A 19,808-nucleotide genomic window follows, 5' to 3' on the forward strand; every position below is an offset into this window, starting at 1 on the left:
GTTTACATTTTCGTTCAGCGAAGAAGGTATTGTTTGGAGAAAATTATTTTCATGAAAATGATCACAGACATAGAAAACTGTCGCGATAGTAGACGCGTTGAAAGAATCGAGCTTAGCTGGCGCTTGCGTTTGACTTTGTTACGACGTCTCTGGTTACGCCGTTTATATCGGAACACGATTTGCCGGGAGCAATTACGTCAACAGAATTGCCTCAGGTGCGGTCGTGATCGAGCATCGTCTGATATCACGTTCCGCGATTGTTCCTATCGCCATGGAACGGAAACTCGTCGACATTAAACATTTTACGTTTTTCGTTCTGTTCTTATTGATTACGAGGGTACGTCTGCAAGATTTCGACGGCAAAGGTGAGTAGAACCTCGATGTCGTTTCTTGGTTATTCGATCGATGGGAAAATAAAAAAAGAAACAACTAGTAACCCTTAAGAAAAATAAAATAAATTTAAAAATTGGACAAGTTACCGGCATTAGTTTCAGGATATTTGTAATCGAATACTTGGTATCGTCGCTGGTGATCAAAGCAATAAACGTTTTCATAATTTATTAAAAAATGAAAGAAGTCGTTCTTTAAAACTCGAGTTGTGATTGAAGAATATACAGGGAAACATTTTAATGGGAGATTCTGGAGGCCAAAATAAGATGAAAATCAAGAATATTAATTTCTTGCATGAGGCTTCGTTAAAAAGTTATTAACAATTATATTTAAAAATTTTAAAATTAAAAAATCGTTCTGGAAAAATTATTTTCGGTTGAGAGGGTTTATTACGATCATTTTTGGTCATTAGACATACCCCCGAAATCCTACCCACTTTCGAGAAAAAAATTCGAGAAGGTGTGAAATTTTTCGACGGAAAAAAAGATTCCAAATCGTTTTGGAAAAATTATTTTTGTATGCAAGAGGCAATTACAATCATTTTCGGTGAATAGACATACCTTCGAAATCCAACGCAGTTTCGAGAAAAAAATTCGGGAATGTGGACAAATTTTCGGCAAAATTAAAAAATTTCAAATCGTTCTGAAAAAATTATTTTCGATTGCAGGGGTCAATTACAATTATTTTGGGTCATTAAACATACCCTCGAAATCCTACCCACTTTCGAGAAAAAAATTCAAGAAGGTGGACAAAATTAAAAAGTTTCAAATCATTCTGAAAAAATTATATTCCATTGTGGAGATCAATTACGATCATTTTTGGTCATTAGACATACCCTCAAAATCCTACCCATTTTCGAGAAAAAAATTCGAGAAAATGTGAAATTTTCCGACGGAAAAAAAAATTCCAAATCATTCTGAAAAAATTATGTTCGATTGAGGGGATCAATTGCGATCATTTTCGGTGAATAGACATACCCCCGAAATCTTGCGCATTTTCGAGAAAAAAATTCAGTACTAATGAAACTTCAAATGTTAATAACTTTTTAACGAAGCCTCCATCAACAAATTGATATTCTTGATTTTCGTCTTATTTTGGCCTCCAGAATCCCCCATCAAAATTTTTCCCAGATTTGGCCGAACATCCTGTATATTCAAAATGGAGGACGCGTATTAAAAGAAACATACAAAATTAAAATATATCGAAAGCCAAGGAAAGAAATGCATTTCAAAATAGTCCCCAATTATCTCTCTGACTTTGTTTCGAAGCGTAGATGCCAAGATTAACGAGTAATTAAGATATAATAAAAATATAACCGGTTGGCCAAAAGGGAACTGAACAAATGGCTGGTTAATTATTTTTTTTAACGTAACTGCGCGTATCCCTCGAAAGAGGACATTCTCATAAGGAACGTCGGTTAAATGTATTGTTTTATACCGAACAATAGGTAACATTGGTAATAACAACCACAGGGCGTGTGCATATTTGCAATGCGAAAACGACGACGCCTGCGTGCACCGGAAATTTCGATGCAAGGATCCTCCGTGTCCCAGTATGCTTTATTGCGCGAAATCCCGAACAGGTAAATAGCTTAAAGAACGTACATAGAATTACATCGGCTTCCGTTGCTGTAATTAAACTGCACCGCGGCCAAAAGCACAAGAACGTCGCGGTTAAACTGAAAATTAAATCGCGATTATCGAAGAAGAATTTTCGTTTTAATTCCGGGGATCTATACTTTGCACTCAGAGCTTGGTAATATTCGTGGAAATACTATTTCGTTTACTACTTCAAATAACAGACACTTTAAAATTAAAATAAAATAGTATTTCATACGTGAAGTGAAATTTCAGTAAATGGAATAATTTTATTTTTGGTAATTGCGTGAAAAAACTATTGCGTGAAATAAATATTTTATTTTGAAAATTTTAAGTATAAAATAATTTCTCTGTGAATTTTAAGTAATTATTGTATTTCGACATACACAGATGGAGAATATTATTGCTTGCGATCGATTTATTTGAATATTATTGAATTATGATTCCTTGCGATCGAAGAGTATCTTTCTCCATCGAAAGTATGTTTGAAATTCAGAGGAAAAAGTACTTCGTTTTAGATTACCAAAATAAATGGATTTTACACTTTGAGTTAGCAGAATAAAATCATTTTATTTTCTAAAATAATGAATTTTTTGTGCAACGAATGGAATATTCTATTTTCAAAAATACATGCAGGATCTAAAATAAATTATAAAATAGTATTTTACTAAAATACACTAAACTCCAGATTATCCGGCACAAAGGAAAATCGAATTTCCCGGGTAATTTAAATCTCCTTAAAATTACCACGACATGAAAAGTTCATCTCTCCGAAAATACGAAGAAATAAGATTCTGATTTTGAAGAGTACAAGTCCTTGAAAATGGAGTAGTGAATTTTCTACTTTGCTTCGTCTTTTTGAATTCATACACCATCGCTCGTAAACTTTTCATTCGGAGAGAAGAATTTTCACAATCTTCTGGAAGAAGTTTCACAGTTTCCTTTGCGTTTCTGATTTAATCTGGGGCCTGCTTATTTAAGTGCTTCTCACAGTACTATAGAAACATGCTTGCAAAATTATTTCTCACTTTGGTTTATCCGTACATATACGTTCCTCATATCGAAGAACAAAAAAGAAAAAATAAACAGCATGTTTGGAAAAGTGTTATGTTTAGACTTCTGAGAGCAATATTTTTTTCTAAATTGTCAAATGGCTGAAACGATAAGGTACTCGAAGTTCCATACGTTTTCTGGGACCACTTGAAGAACGTTCTATTCGCCTCTGATAGGTTTCTACGCGTGTCTATTGAGCAATGATAAAATGACTGACGATGTAGAAATTGCATGATTTAAGAGTCGTTGAGAGGACCTTCCACGTGCGACAGTGTACGCTGCAGCCGTGGATATGTGTGCATGCTGAAGGTTCGACGGTGTCGTTGGGACGAGAGTAAGTATTACGCGTTAAAAAGTCATTTGAATTCTTGGATCATTCCACGTATAAACGATACGAAGTAAAATTATCGAATATTCCCGTTGCATTTAAATAAAAATAATAGACGACGCTTTGGTTCTTCTTTATTGGGAAGATTGAGAAGATAATTAAATCACTTGGAACTCTAACAATATTTTACAAAGCAAACAAAATTTCAAATACAGATTAAATCAGATCAACTCTCAAGTGGACTTTCAATCTTGACTCATTTTACTTAATGTTGATTTGTATCAAATTGGTAAATAAAAATCAACTTTCCTTAAACCCTTTGCACTCCAAATTGTATTTCAATTTTGTTACCGGCAGCTCCCAACGCTTTCAAGTTTTTTATTTGAAATTTACGTTAACCAAAAAATAAAGCAATTTAAACAAATAGAGGAACAAACAAATTCGATTAAATATCTGCTCAATTTACACTGATGTTGTATTTTGTAATTTTCAAGCGTATGATTAAAAAGAAAAGATTGATTTCTCTTCTTCCTTCAAATATTTCTCTGTTTGAGCAAACTGCGCAAACCTTATGCTTTCTTCCGGAATGTACGAAAATGAAATTGAATTCTATTGGTTTGAACTTGAAAAAATGTCGAGCGGGACTTGACAAAGGAGCACCTGACAATAAGAACTGATGTCGAGTCACGCTCCACACATGAGTGCAAAGGGTTAAGCACTTGAAAAATAATGAACTAATGGAGGATTCAATTTTCAAATAATTACATTGATATGTATTATACTATAGACTTCTGGAGGGGCCTAAAAATCCACTTAACAATTAAACAGCTTCTGATTTACCAGAATGCAAGCAACAGATAGCAAGATGCGTGCCCCGGAAGGAGTACCACGAGGGTCCAGCGTCCTGTGCCGGCTTCGAGTGTCCCCAAGGGAGCCACTGCATTCTTCGAGAGTCGTTTTGCGCTACTCCACCCTGCAAACTGCTCAGAAGCTGCGCCAAGAACAAAGGTTGATCGTAACACTCGCTCCGTTACTGACCAAAGTAGCTTCCCATCATCGCCAGTAAATAAAAGAACAAAAATTGATACCGTTTTGCAGAAGTGCACGTCTGGTTTGGCACATGTCGACGCTTGACCTGCCAGTCGGAATTCGAGTGCTTCTTACGGAGACCGGAGAACGACTGCTCGAAGTTAAACACGTCCTGCAGACACGTGCCGGACTGTGTATCGACAGGTAAAGCTCAGAAACAATTGCAAACGCTTCAACAATACACAGAATGTTCGACCAACTGGGGGAGAAAATTTTCATGGAAGATTCTGGAGGCCAAAATGAGACGAAAATCAAGAATATCAATTTCTCGACTGAGGCTTCGTTAAAAAATTATAGTTAGTTACAGGGATCAATTACAAGCATTTTTGGTGAATAGACATACCCTTGAAATCTTACCCACTTTTGAGAAAAAAATTCGAGAAGGAACTGAAATTGTTAGACGAAATTAAAAAATTTCAAATCATACTAAAAAAATTATATTTAGTTACAGGGATCAATTACAAGCATTTTTGGTGAATAGACATACCCCTGAAATCTTACCCAATTTTGAGAAAAAAATTCGAGAAGGAACTGAAATTGTTAGACGAAATTAAAAAATTTCAAATGATACTAAAAAAATTATATTTAGTTACAGGGATCAATTACAAGTATTTTTGGTGAATAGATATACCCCTGAAATCTTACCCACTTTCGAGAAAAAAATTCGAGAAGGTACTGAAATTTTTCGACAAAATTAAAAAATTCCAAATCATACTAAAAAAATTATATTTAGTTACAGGGATCAATTACAAGTATTTTTGGTGAATAGATATACCCCAGAAATCTTACCCATTTTCGAGAAAAAAATTCGAGAAGGTGTGAAATTTGTCGACAAAATTACAAAATTTCAAATCGTTCTGAAAAAATTATTTTCGATTGCGGGGGTCAATTACAATCATTTTTTGTGAATAGACATACCTCCGAAATTTTGCGCATTTTCGAGAAAAAAATTCAGTACTGGTGAAACTTCAAACGTTAATAACTTTTTAACGAAGCTTCAATCAACAAATTGGTATTCTTGATTTTCGTTTAATTTTGACCTCTAGAAACTCCCATTAAAATTTTTCCCTCGAACACCCTGCATATTGAGCCTTAATTTAAACCAACTATCGACAAACGATGAAAGGAAAAATCGCAGAAATCGCAAAAATCGCAGAGCTCGAGATCGACTGGTGCAAATAACTGACGTGAACGCACTGGTTGTCATATCACGATCAAATTTAGCGTAACGACTGAATACAATGTTGCCCACTTACACACAAAAATTTGTTGCAATACATGCACTGTGGGGTTTGAAAATGAGGGATTGGTCGAGCGCTTGTGAGAACGCGAGCCCTCTGGCGGCGAGCACGGGAGTCAACGCCACGTGATTGCAATTTTTAACGTTTCCAATTAAGAATCGTGTGCTTTCGCAGAAGACGAGACAACGAACGAGCACTGTCGCGGTTGGATATGCCCACGAATGCAGAAATGTTCGGTAAAATTGATGGAACCCTGCGATACGAACGACTGTAAAATTCGGAGAACTTGCGACATGGAATTGCAAAATTATTCTTCGCCATTTTCAAAGATATCCCTGAACGATGGGGACCAACGTACAGTGCTTCCTGAAATAGACTCCAAGGTATATTCGTATTACACGAATCTCACCATCTTTCCTTGTCAGAAAGGTTTCGATAAACGGAAGTTCGAAGACAATCGGAATCGAGTGAAATTGATTCACAATATCTAACTTGCTTAACCCCTTAACGCTCATATTTTGCGGATTGACCAAGAATGATCAGTTTTCTTTATTGGACTTGTTTCTAAGCCACATAAAAATTCGATTTTTGTTAATTACAATGTCGTATCTAGCGTATAATTTGAAGGAAAAGAAATATTGTCATCCCTTAAACCATCAAATTAAAAAAATATCGTTTTTCAAAACAGTCAGACTCGGGCATGAGCGTTAAGGGGTTAATCTAACTTTGCTAACTTGCAAGCTCAGAGATTTCGAATGCAATTTAATTGATATAAATTACGTTTACACAAAGTTAAATATTCCATTTGTTATTTTTTTTGTATCTATGGTGATTTATAAGGTTATTAAATTATGTTTGTTACAGAAAATATAATGAAATAGCCTGATATTTTTATTTTACAGGCACCTTGGGACACGAGTCAAGGAAATATTAACGAAACAACGAAGTGAGTACCGCGATTCGATATGGTTCACGGTTATTCGCGTCATGAATTCTGTCGCGAAGATTCTTCCGCAGATAGTTCTCGGATGAAAAATTCCCTTCGACGTTCCGTAAATTGGAAAAAGTGAAGTTGCTATCGGCGGGGAAACGAATACGTCGAGTATATTCATGTTCTGCAGAGATCGCTACGATGTTCTTTAAATTTCGTGGTAGAGCGAGACGGAAGGAAGTTTTGCATTTTGAAAGAAATTTTGAACTTTCATTCGCATTGAAATACATTGACTTATAAAGGAATCTTGAGAACCCGAAAATTGAAAAAATTATTAAACTATTTTAATACGTCACGATAATAGACGGTTTATTTGTTTATAAAAAGATGTACAAAATAAATTGTTTACACGAATGGGATAGGTGAAACCGAAATGTATTTTTCCATAGAGTTAGAAAATGAATTTTATGGGATAAAAAAGTATCGATTTTTCGATTTAAATTCGATGTTTTGTCCAAACTGGTTTCAGACGGGAGAATAAAATTCTGAATTCTCAAAGTTTCATCGTTTTCACGGTTTCGATTAAATTTCGATGAAATTCAAGCCGCCATTTGAAAAGTCTTAAACGACGTCATTAGTAAATCCGTGCATGTTTTAAAGCTTAACCAAACTAGCATCAATTAACGTAATGATGTCTGTTTGAACGCCGAGTGCCACGCAGAATGCCTGATCCGTGGTTGAATCACCTAAATTCGAAGACCGAATTGGACGCCATTGAGCTCTGGATACAAAACGCCCAGGGACAAAGGGATTTCAAGGTATAGGAACGAGCATTCAAAATATTCTATCTTTCACCAAATGGTACTAAGTTGGATCAACAAAATATTTAATAGAACTTTAAATCATAGATTGTTACTTAACAATTTAATCCTCTACACCAAACAGAAGAAATTAAATTCTTGATAAAAAGTATTTTACAAAGTCGGAGTGTCTTCATTGTCTGGTACTGTGGTTATAGAAATCAGGGAATCCCCGATAAGCGTGTCTCGCGAGGCCGACATTTTCCATTAAAAGCTTTTTCGTGACCTGTTACTTTCAGCAATTTCAAGATTGGCTTCGTTCCATCAAGGATGGTCTCGGTTCTAGCGCGTACTCCGCATGGATCGAGGAAATCCTGGCTTCGACGTCGCTGGGCGAAGAACTTCGAAAATGGCTGCGTGCATCGGTCGATCCTCGATCCCTCCACATCGGTAATATCGACAGAGAACGCGAGAAACCGATAAATCCAGGACTCGAACGACCACAGAACGATGTAACGCGCAGTCGAACGGAAAATCGATTCCCCGTTTACGATAAGTTGGTAAGATGGATGCAATCTTTACCGAATATTTCTTTTTTTATTGTAAAAACATCGAAGATTGTATTTACAATCAATCTGCACACAGCAGATTGTAAACAAATATCCTGTAAATACAGACTTTTTAATAAGGGAGAGGTCCAGTATTTGGTGTGACGATTTTCTGGTGGTCCAATTTTTTGCAAACATTTCAAAGCTAACAAAGAACATCGCCGATTTTAAAGAAATTTCCGTAAAATATTGTTCTTAGAAATATATTTCACAGGTTATGATATATATCTAGGGGGTGAAATCAGCCCCCCAAAGTTGAGGATGAAAAACATATTTCTCTCGATATCCTGAAAATAATCTGACCTAGAAAAAATATCGTTTGACACGTTCCGTGCCACGTGTACCACCGGTGGTGCACGTTAAACTTGATCTTCAAGCCACGTGCACCACTGGTGGTACACGTTTAACTTCATCTTCAAGCCACGTGCACCACCGGTGGTACACGTTGAACTTGATCTTCAAGCCACATGTACCACCGGTGGTACACTCAGAGATATTTATTTAATGCGCTGAAAATATACGTTTATGACAAATTTAATTCTGTAAAAAAATATTTTTACTAAAAGATTGAGGCATTTTACAAAATGCAGTGTAGAACAAAGTACGTAAGTTTGTTTAATTGTTATATTTACGATAATTAAAAACGGCTTTTTCGTTCTGGAGAAACCTGTCTATAAGGAGGAAATGCTACCTCGCCAATTACCAACGATCACGAATACCAATGGTCGATCGTATTATATGGTTCCTGTGGAAAACGTGGAGGAGTCAGGCAACTCTCAGCCCATCGATCACGACTTTGATCGTGGAATAATTTCTGACGACAACGAAGCATCGAAGGGGCAGAAAAGTAATTTCTTTCTCGTAAGTATTTTCATTTTTAAGCTTTTGCAAGGGAGACGTTCGAAACATTTATTTTGATCGTGAAATAATTTTTAACGAGAATATTCTACCAAATACAATAAAATTGCTTTCATCGAAGGAAATTCGAATTCTAAGAACTGGTTTGCTAAGATTGTTCCAGAGACGTTCGCGAACCTGTCGTTCGATAAAGACGAATCACCGTCACTGTGGATCGGAATGGACGAAACTTTGAATGGAAAATCTCTTCAAAATGAAAGACAATTCGTCGAGTATGGTGTCACTGAAAATAAAACATCGTCGGATGTGACGCGGTATTCCAACGACGTTCCCGAGGATTTTATAGAGAAGTTGATTAAAAATTTGCCATTTTCTTCGTTGGAGAACATTAAAAAGGCACTGGACGACAAATTTGCTCAGCAAAATCATCAACACGTAAGTTCTGTAAATTATGAAATCCTTGGCAACGAAATACGAATATAAATAATAGAAATTGGTTTCATCGTTCGAGACCACATATTTCCACAAATTACAATCGCAGAAAAAATTATAATCGACTCGATATGCAAGCTCAAAGCCAAACTGTTAGTTTTTTTGCTCGAAGATAAAAATCAACTTTCTGCATTTCAGAATTCGAACGAAAACTACGATTCGAGCACCGCGACTGACACACGCGACTACGAAGATCTATTCACGATCAAGAACTCCACAGACACATTAGACAACGTTTCCTCTTATACGATAAACGTCACAAATAATTTCGAACCAAAAATCATCGACACCGATAAATCAGGTAAGGTCTCTTCATCGTCACAGTTTCTTAGAATTCCATAAATCGAAACGGTTACGAAATAAAATATATTTGGTAAAACTGTTAAACGAACAGAGAACTTTCGTTTCGTCGGAATAAAAATTCGAGTTAAACAGAAACTTCTGTTTTGCTTCGAAAAAAAAAGTGGAAGTTATGCCAGCTTGACGGGGCAGGTTTTCTCGTTAATGGGACCGTAGATCGAATTGGTATTACAAATACCGTAAAAACTAGTATTCTTGCAGTATTAAGCTGTCAGCCAAAAGAAATTCGTGCACTGCTTGTATCGGAACGATTTCGTCTGTGTTTGTGGCGGTAAAAAAATAGCATACTATTAAAATACCGGTATTATTGCTAACTCGAGACAAAGAAGTCAGGAATAAGATTCGAGGCTCGATGACTCGGCTTGTTTTTATTAAATATATCACTCCTGCTCATGGTTTGGTAAATTTGTCTGTCGACGTTGGCGAAACGAAAGAATTGTACAAAAAATTACAACTTGCAATTCTTTCGATAATTCTGAGAAATAGAAAAAGGTAGTTTAAACTTTTATTGTTTGCTTTAAGATGTCTGTAGAAGGATAAAGGATATTCTTCGAAACTTTTTTAACAAATAATAAAGTTAAACTTTATCAAATATTAAGGAATACAAAGGAAATATTAAGTACCACGTGGTTAATCTTAAAACTGCTTTATTTCGGGCTACGACACGAGAAAGGACCAAACCGCGTGTTCCTAGGGACTGCTCGCAGCGCCCTCACCTCGATCTACCGAACTACGCTAGCTTCCGCTATTACGCTAGTCATACACTATATTAGAACAATTATATTTAACTGGTACATAATATATTGTGCATTTAACGCGATAACTAATTCTATACATATACATCGAAGAAGAGAAAGATATGAAAAAAGAATACACGTTGGCGCCTCATGGCCAGGAAAAATAAAAGCCTGCGCAAGAACGGGGAAACCCCAATCGCCGTCACTACCATCGGCTACAGGCCGGCCAACAATGCCAACAAACTTTTTATTTAAAGAATTAACAAGATGAAAGTTCACAAATAATTTGTACGGGTAAAAATGAACTGTTTCATTAGCGTTAACGTTTTCGTTAAACTTGAGGAAGAGAAATGTGTACGTTGGTAATCATTCAACGACGCTAATGGAACCAAATGATAAACAGTTGCGAAGATATAAACCTTACATGCAAATTATATTTATTTTTCAAACGTATCGATGTTTCTTCACGTGAAACTATGGCGTTTGCGTTCTTCTATTGCATACCGTGTGTCTCAGATTTGTCGGTTTTTTTTATACGCGAACCGTTACTTGCCGCGGGCCATCGATCGTGGAATCTAACGTCATTAGTTTAACGAATTAGATTCAGACGTGTCCGTTGATCGTTCGCGATAGAAAAATATAGAAAAAGTTACGGGCAGTTCTGCATGACCCCCAGGACTCGACACGCCCGGTTTGGACAAGGAATTATTTTAATTAGCGTCGCATGTGAGACTGTTACATATACTGTCTGGTGTTCGTTAATTCTTGTTCGACATTCAGACAGACATAATCGATTCGGTGTTTTTAGAAAGTCGCGTTTGGTGACGCAATCGTGAGATCCATTTTTTCAATACATATCTACGGTTCTATTTTATGGTCATAAAAGTAATAAAAAAAAAAAATGATATCCGAAACAAATGATTTTATTTTAGTCGATTTTGTAGTCGATGTCACATTTTTACTATTATTAGAGGTGATGCAGGATACTTTTAGAAAATCTCCAAGTGTAATAAAATGCATTTACTGTTAAAAATTTGTAAATTCAGTAAAGAACAGTAAAAATTCAACAATTGTTTCAGTACTATTTATTACATTTTAGATGACTATTTTATCAGAATACTGAAGAGATTTTCTATTATTCAGAGTTTTGTTTAGTATCATCATGACAATGTTAAATAACAATATCGTCAGCAGTGAAACTGTTACGTAATATTTTCTAAATAATTAAGTATTCACGTTTGAATAGATAATACCGATAGCCTTGCTCACTTTATGGTTGCAGTTCAAAGGATCATCTACCATTTACTCATTACTTTTATGACCAACGAGGAAAACAATGTTCACTGTTCCAGGAAAACATAAATTTCAGTATGCAAAGCTGGAACTATAAAATTGATCGTGACTTGCGTAAAATAGCTTTAACATTTCTGTTATTTTTATCCTGCATTACTATGATGATCGTTCAATTCTTGAACTTATAACATTAATATAATTACCACACGTTTTACATTTGTAATTTTCATGTCAGACATTTCAGCCTTTATTAAAGGAAGGAGAAAAAAAAATGTTAACATATGTTGACTTTGGTGGGACAAAATTATAAGACAGTAATACGAAATTATACAGGGTGTTCCCTTGTTAAAAAAATTTTTCTCTGCGGAAAAGTTTTACGTAAGTGTATTTTATTCTCGAAAGTGTGTAAGATTTCGGGGGTAGGTCTATTCACCAAAAATGATTGTAATCGACCCCCGTAAACGAAAATAATTTTTTCGAAACGATTTGAAATTTCTTTTTTTCGTCGAAAAATTTCACTCCTTCTCGAATTTTTTTCTCAAAAGTGGGTAGGATTTCGAGGATATGTGTAATGACCAAAAATGATTGTAATTGACCCCTGCAATCGAAAATAATTTTTTCAAAACGATTTGAAATTTGTTTTTTTCGTCGAAAAATTTCACACCTTCTCGAATTTTTTTCTCAAAAGTGGGTAGGATTCCGGAGGTATGTGTAATGACCAAAAATGATTGTAATTGACCCCCGCAAACGAAAATAATTTTTTCAAAACGATTTGAAATTTCTTTTTTCCGTCGAAAAATTTCACACCTTCTCGAATTTTTTTCTCAAAAGAGGGTAGGATTCCGGAGGTATGTGTAATGACCAAAAATGATTGTAATTGACCCCCGCAAACGATAATAATTTTTTCAAAACGATTTGAAATTTCTTTTTTCCGTCGAAAAATTTCACACCTTCTCGAATTTTTTTCTCAAAAGTGGGTAGGATTCCGGAGGTATGTGTAATGACCAAAAATGATTGTAATTGACCCCCGCAAACGAAAATAATTTTTTCAAAACGATTTGAAATTTCTTTTTTCCGTCGAAAAATTTCACACCTTCTCGAATTTTTTTCTCAAAAGTGGGTAGGATTCCGGAGGTATGTGTAATGACCAAAAATGATTGTAATTGACCCCCGCAAACGATAATAATTTTTTCAAAACGATTTGAAATTTCTTTTTTCCGTCGAAAAATTTCACACCTTCTCGAATTTTTTTCTCAAAAGTGGGTAGGATTTCGAGGATATGTGTAATGACCAAAAATGATTGTAAATGACCCCTGCAACCGAAAATAATTTTTTTAGAAAGATTTGAAAATTTTATTTCCGTCGAAAAATTTCACACCTTCTCGAATTTTTTTCTAGAAAATGGGTAAGATTTCGGGGATATGTCTATTAACCAAAAATGATTGTAATTGACCCAAGTAACTAAATATAATTTTTTTAGTATGATTTGGAATTTTGGAATTTCGTCTAAAAATTTCAGTATCTACTCGAATTTTTTTCTCGAAAGTGGGTAGGATTTCGGAAGTATGTCTATTCACCAAAAATGCTTGTAATTGACCCCAGTAACTAAATATAATTTTTTTAGTATGATTTGAAACTGTTTAATTCCGTCTAAAAATTTCAGTATCTACTCGAATTTTTTTCTTGGTTGTGGGTAGGATTTCGGGGGTATGTCTATTCACCAAAAATGCTTGTAATTGACCCCAGTAACTGAATATAATTTTTCCAGAACAATTTGAAGTTTTTGAATTTAGTTGTTAATAACTTTTTAAATATATATAAAATATATGACCTAATCTCACACTAATATTTTTCAGACGAAGACGACGATACAGTGGACTTGAATCTTTTCTTCGAACTGAACAAGGAGATCCTTTTAGCAGACATACAAAGATTAATGGAAGCTATGGATCAAGACGAGGATCCTTCGAACGATTCTGAACCGAATACGGATGAAAGTTTGATAAAACACGCATTCATGAAGGCTCACGAGCTTCAAGGAGTTGAAAATACCCCTCACGAGTCAAAAACTTCGACGATAGAATCGAAGAATATTTCCTCTAATGATGATAGCCCCTATAACACGGATCGAAATCGAAACAAACAAATTTCATCTATTATAGATCCTCAACAGGTACGTATTTCGTAATTCCATTAGTTAAAGGTCCCGAGAAAACGAATGCGATCCATCGAATTTACCGTAATCATCATTACTATAAATTCTCTTGGAATGGAACAGTGATTTGCGTTTAAAAATAAATATTTTTAGCCTTTCGAGGCAATTATTTGCTTTGCTTCTTAAACGATCGTAACTTTTTGTAAAATTGTTCGTACACGCGTTTAATAGAAATTGTTAAGAAGAATATAATAGAATTTTTTCGTCGATCAAAAGGTACGATCGAAGGGGAATTGTTTCGTGGGAATCGTGAATTATTATTGCAACGTTTCAATGTTTCGCGTTGAACCCGTGAGATAAACCGGTTCTTTTAAATTTCACCATCAGGAAAAGGATCCAGGGACGCACGGATTGATTTACGGAGACAAGGACGCTAAATCTGAGACCTTTTATGATATACCCAGTTACGGTCTTGGCGACGATGTCGAAGATTACGTGAACGAAGACGATGGAATAAGTCGCGTTGAAGGGAATGAGAAACAAAGTCGCGACGATTGGGGATCCACGATCGATCGTTAACAGGGTCTCGTTTGAAAATTAAAAGGTCCTTTCAAGACGAAAAGTTGGAAAAAAATTTTAATCTCGACCAATATTAATACATAGATTAGTAAATTTTCACCTCGACGAGGTGCATTTTAAATTTAAATTTAATTTTATTAATTATGCTTAAAGAATTGATTTTTCAATTTTTTGTGATGCTTTGATCATCGAAACGACAATTTACAATCTCGATTAAAAAATAGTTTGATAAAACGAAAATAAATTTCGATAAACGTGAGAATATTTCGTACGAATATTACCGTGTTCTAATTGTTGACAAGTCATTTTTCGTAATTTCAATTCCAAATATACGATGAACCGCCGTCAAACGGTAATAAATGGTACCGATTTCACCGAAAGTGTAAACCAAAATGGAGCACGAAAGAAACCGTAAGAAAGTTTACATAACACGGGGAATATATTTCCATGCCGTCATTAATTCTCTGTCATTAAGTTTCCCATGTTACACATCCGCCACCGCGGGAATTACTTTCTTTCGGATCGCTGTCATTAAATTTCGACGAAAACGCGACGCGAACACGCTCGAGCAAACGAGAATATACACTATTTACAGAACAATATCGGCGATGCATTATCGTTCCTTAATTATTAACGAACATCTCGATTGAACAGAATTTATAATATTCTGAAATAATTAATGTCTTCTATTAAATTCGAATTATTATTAGCCTCGTTTCCGAGTAATTACCGATTGTTTCGAACGGTTTGTTTAAAATCTGTTTCATGAAATACCCAAATCGAAAAATTCCTAAATATACACGAAACAAAGATGTGCAAACGATCGTATTATTCGTTCGTAACGTTTAAATTTTTCTTCCTTCGTCGAGAAATATTTCACTTGCAATTTTTGGTTCGAGGAGCGAGGAACAAAAAGATTGTTTACTTTGAATTCCTCGTTCGAAACAATTTTGCGCGTTTTTATATTCGAAACGAGATCGATGGAGCACGAAATATTTTTTCTATTTTTTTCCGCTTATTGTACGTGTACTAGGTAATGGTATCGGTTACCAAGAAATACTCTGAGATGGTACCAGCTCGCTGGAGTCATTTCCATAAGCAGGTATGTGGCAGAATGGAAGGCAAGAAAGTGGTGGAGGTTGTCGAATATTACAACCGCGATGGGGAATGGTACCAGTTTAGTCTGCTGTTGATCGCGGTGCCGTATACCACGGTCCTGTTCCTCTCGAGCGTGCGGTGAACAGAAACACGCCGTGGATCCTCGGTGTCGCAAGTGCGATATTCACTCGATAGGATAAGGACAACGACCTTCCAAAGGTAAGCTAGCCGGACGTACGAACAAAGAATCAACGCTGCAGAAATAATTTCTAGCAAACCATATTTCACACTTTCACAATTCAATTGCATTGCAAGTGACAAAATACGGGTGAGTCTATTCTGACCCCTGGAAAACGCAACAGTCACGAGGTCAAATTTGAGATGACGTTTGCAAATTTCTAGCAACCTTACTATATTTAAAAGTTTCCACAATTTAATTCCATCTTAATTGACAAAATACGAGTTTGTCTTTTCTGACCCGCGGTCAAATATGAAACGCCATTTGCAAATGTTCGAACAAAGAATCAACGCTGCAGAAATAATTTCTAGCAACCATACTATACTTAAAAGCTTCCACAATTTAATTCCATCGCAATTGACAAAATACGAGTTTGTTTTTTCTGACCCCTGGAAACCAAGACGGTCACGCGGTCAAATTTGAAACGCCGTTTGCAAATGTTCGAACAAAGAAATAATTTCTAGCAACCATACTATATTTGAAAGCTTCCAGAATTTAATTGCATCGCAATCAACGGAATAGGAGTGAGTTTTTCCTGACCCCTGGAAACACGCGGTCAAATTTGAAACGGCGTTTGAACGAAACATTTTGCCCCGGGAAATTTCGATGATCCTCGAAACGGAATATCTCGATACGAAATTTGAAAATTGAAATTTTAGAAGTTGACGCCGAAAGTGCCGTTAATTATGACTAGCGAGTTCCGTCCTTTCACGTCTTCTCGCCGAAACAATACCCACCTCCGCGGAAATTCCACAAAGTCGCATGAATTGTGTAACGACAACCGACGCGATAAGAACACCTGACACAAGCCGCGATGAGATAATACCATAAACTGGAGTGCATCTTCTGTCCATTGTAAGCTAATTACGTGCGCGTTATAACGAAGAATAAAAACTCGCCGCGAAATTGTTTAACGCGAGCCGTGATCTATCGAACGGTTTTGCGGAGTGGCTCAATTTTATTAGTCGTCTCACGTTCGTTTCCACGAGTCAAAGGTATTAATTAAACGAGGGAAGGGAGAGAGGAAAGCAAAAAAAAATAAATGTGAACTTTAAATCGAGCTTTTCTCAAACTTCCAAACCGTGAATATTGCACACTTCGTGCATAACATTATTTTCCAAAAGAAAGATTTTTATTATCGTTGCTACAAGTCTTATCTTTTTATACCTTTCTTTATATTTTCAAAAAATTCCTATCTGTTCTTGATACCTGATCACGTAACGCAAATAAACAATGTAGACTCGAACATATCTTTCACGTTTAATTGCATACACGTACCACTTTCTTTTTTTAATCTAGAACGCCTATAATTTTCTAGCAGAACTTATACTTTTACGCGATATATTATAAACCATAGTGTCTCGTTTGAACCACTTCTTTTTTACTAAATTGTTCGCCTTAAGTCTGTAACCACAGGTAAATAAAAGTGAAAAAAAGTAGATCAGAATGATTTAAATAAATATTCTTCTAATAGTTGAAACAAAAGGGTTTTTAGACTCAAAAAGAAGAACGAAGTAGATTATACAGCGTGCCAATTATCCAATCGTAAAATTGCAATTAAAATGCAAAAATCTTTTCCCTTGTTTGCAAATTCTGAGGAATAGTTGGCAATTCGTTGAAATCTAACATCTTGAGACTCGCTTACGTCGCCATGTAACTTCTAATAATGTAATCCTATGAATATATGCAGATCGTAACGCAGTAATGATACAGGTTCTAAACGCGCGACGTTCGAAATCGTACGATCTAGAATTTTTCTTACGAATAACAAATCGTTAACTTTCGCGTTACAAACCATTTCGGTACTGATGAGACTAATTGGACTTACTAAAAATTTTACGCGGATTATACGCGTTTATAATATGGAAAATCCATGCAAATCGCGTGCTGAATATATTCGACGAAATACTGTAACAATGTTAATATTTCATTTCGTACACGTTCATACATTTCCCGTACGCTTTGCATACGATTTCCATATTCGTACACGCCGTAAGTGCATTCAATCTGCTGTATGGTGCAACTGAAATTTTTGTTAAAACAACTTAATAACGTATTTATGGATATTAATTATTTAGCGAGTACAAAGCATCGATCGATCAATGGTCGAAACATCGATCGATTTCGAACGTTTTAACCCCTTGATGTACGATTTAATGTTAGTTTTCAAAGGTCTGCAAATGAGTGAAATTTTTCCAGAATGATTTGAAATTTTTTCTTTTTCGTTGAAAAATTTAACCACCTAATTAGATTTTCAGTAAGGAATTTTTTTCTCGAAAGTGGATAGAATTTCGGGGGCACGTGTAATGACTAAAAATGATTGTAATCGACCCCTGCAACTAAATATATTTTTTTTAGTATGATTCTAAATATTTTAATTTCGTCGAAAAATTTGTCCACGTTCCTGAATTTTTTTCTCGAAAGTGGGTAGGATTTCGAGGGAACGTGTAATGACTAAAAATTATTGTAATCGACCCCTGCAACTAAATATATTTTCTTTAGTATGATTCTAAATATTTTAATTTCGTCGAAAAATTTGTCCACGTTCCTGAATTTTTTTCTCGAAAGTGGGTAGGATTTCGGGGGTACGTGTATTCACCAAAAATGATTGTAATTGCCCTTCGCAACTGAAAATAATTTTTTTAGAACGATTTGAAATTTTTTAATTTTGTCAAAAAAGTCTATCTTTCTGAATTTTTTTTCTCGAAACTGAGTAGGATTTCGAGGGTATGTCTATTCATCAAAAATGATTGTAATTGACCCTTGCATTCAAAAATAATTTTTCCAGAATGATTTGAAATTTTTTAATTTCGTCGAAAAATTTTCCGGTCGGTATGAAACTTTAAACGTTAATAACTTTTTAACGAAGCCTCGATCAACAAATTGGTATTCTTGATTTTCGTCTTATTTTGATCTCCAGAATGTCCCATTAAATTTTTGTTTTCCTTCGAAAAATTTCACACCTTCTTGAATTTTTTTCTAAAAAGTGGGTAGGATTTCGGTGGTATGTCTATTCACCAAAAATGATTGTAATTGACCCCCTGAATCGAAAATAATTTTTTCAGAATGATTTGGAACTTTTCAATTTTACAGGGTAACAGACAATCATGATCAGACATTATATTTTCAGTAATGAATTTTTTTCTCGAAAATGGGTAGGATTTCGAGGGTATGCCCAATGACCAAAACTGATCGTAATTGATCCTCTCAATCGAAAATTATTTTTTCAGAATGATTTGAAATTTTTTAATTTTGCCGAAAATTTGTCCACCTTCTTGAATTTTTTTCTCGAAACTGCGTTGGATTTCGAAGGTATGTCTATTCACCAAAAATGATTGTCATTGACCCCCGCAACCGAAAATAATTTTTTCAGAACGATTTGAAATTTTGTAATTTTGTCGAAAAGTTTCACAGCTTCTCGAATTTTTTTCTCGAAAATGGGTAGGATTTCGGGGGTATATAAATTGTTAAAATATTGTTTTATCAAAAGGATATTTCTCCCTCGAACAGTCAGAAGGATCTCCATTTAATTTACTCATAACTCTTTCTGAAACAATCGAGGACAAAAAATGTTGCAAATGACTTCGTCGAAGAACGTTAATCATCAGAGCTCCCCTGTAAAATTAGAATTACACGTACTTAACGAGCCTCTAACGAACAAAGAAGTCGTCAAACCTGTCATCGTCTACGCGTTCCTACGAAACGTAAACCGAGTGGGAAAGTTCTCGATTCGCAGGTTGACAGCGTAACAACGCCAGTGCCATTGCAATTAACACGACCAGCGCTTTTTGACGTCTGTGCAGCGTCGAACCAGCGCTGGCAATTAACACAATACCCGCGTTATCTCGGTATCTTCCTACGAAAATTACGCTACCACCACCGACAATGAAAGTTCGCACTTTTTTCGAAACCAGAAAAAACCGACAGTTAAATGGACGACCTTAGTTCCGTCGAGCCATC

The 19,808-nt window shown here is 35.5% G+C and overlaps 2 protein-coding genes across 2 annotated transcripts in view; both read left to right on the forward strand.

The window, feature by feature from the left end:
• Positions 1 to 1,732: 1,732 nt before the first annotated feature.
• LOC122404763 lies at positions 1,733 to 14,512 on the forward strand. Its single transcript, XM_043408986.1, has 12 exons — positions 1,733 to 1,739; positions 1,838 to 1,972; positions 3,283 to 3,375; positions 4,213 to 4,377; positions 4,468 to 4,602; positions 5,874 to 6,082; positions 7,730 to 7,990; positions 8,702 to 8,899; positions 9,050 to 9,331; positions 9,527 to 9,689; positions 13,635 to 13,951; positions 14,321 to 14,512. The coding sequence occupies exons 1-12, from the start codon at positions 1,733 to 1,735 to the stop codon at positions 14,510 to 14,512; spliced, it is 2,157 nt and encodes a 718-aa protein (XP_043264921.1).
• Positions 14,513 to 15,697: 1,185 nt separating this feature from the next.
• LOC122404500 (glucose dehydrogenase [FAD, quinone]) overlaps positions 15,698 to 19,808 on the forward strand; it is a 38,667-nt gene continuing 34,556 nt past the window's right edge. The window contains exon 1 of the mRNA XM_043408497.1: positions 15,698 to 15,829. The gene's annotated coding sequence lies outside the window, so the exon portion shown is untranslated. The remainder of the gene's footprint in view (positions 15,830 to 19,808) is intronic.

The sequence above is a fragment of the Colletes gigas genome, unplaced genomic scaffold (assembly GCF_013123115.1).
Source record: "Colletes gigas isolate AHSC1104 unplaced genomic scaffold, ASM1312311v1 Colletes_gigas_Sc00003, whole genome shotgun sequence".
Classification (NCBI taxonomy): Eukaryota; Metazoa; Arthropoda; class Insecta; order Hymenoptera; family Colletidae; genus Colletes; species Colletes gigas.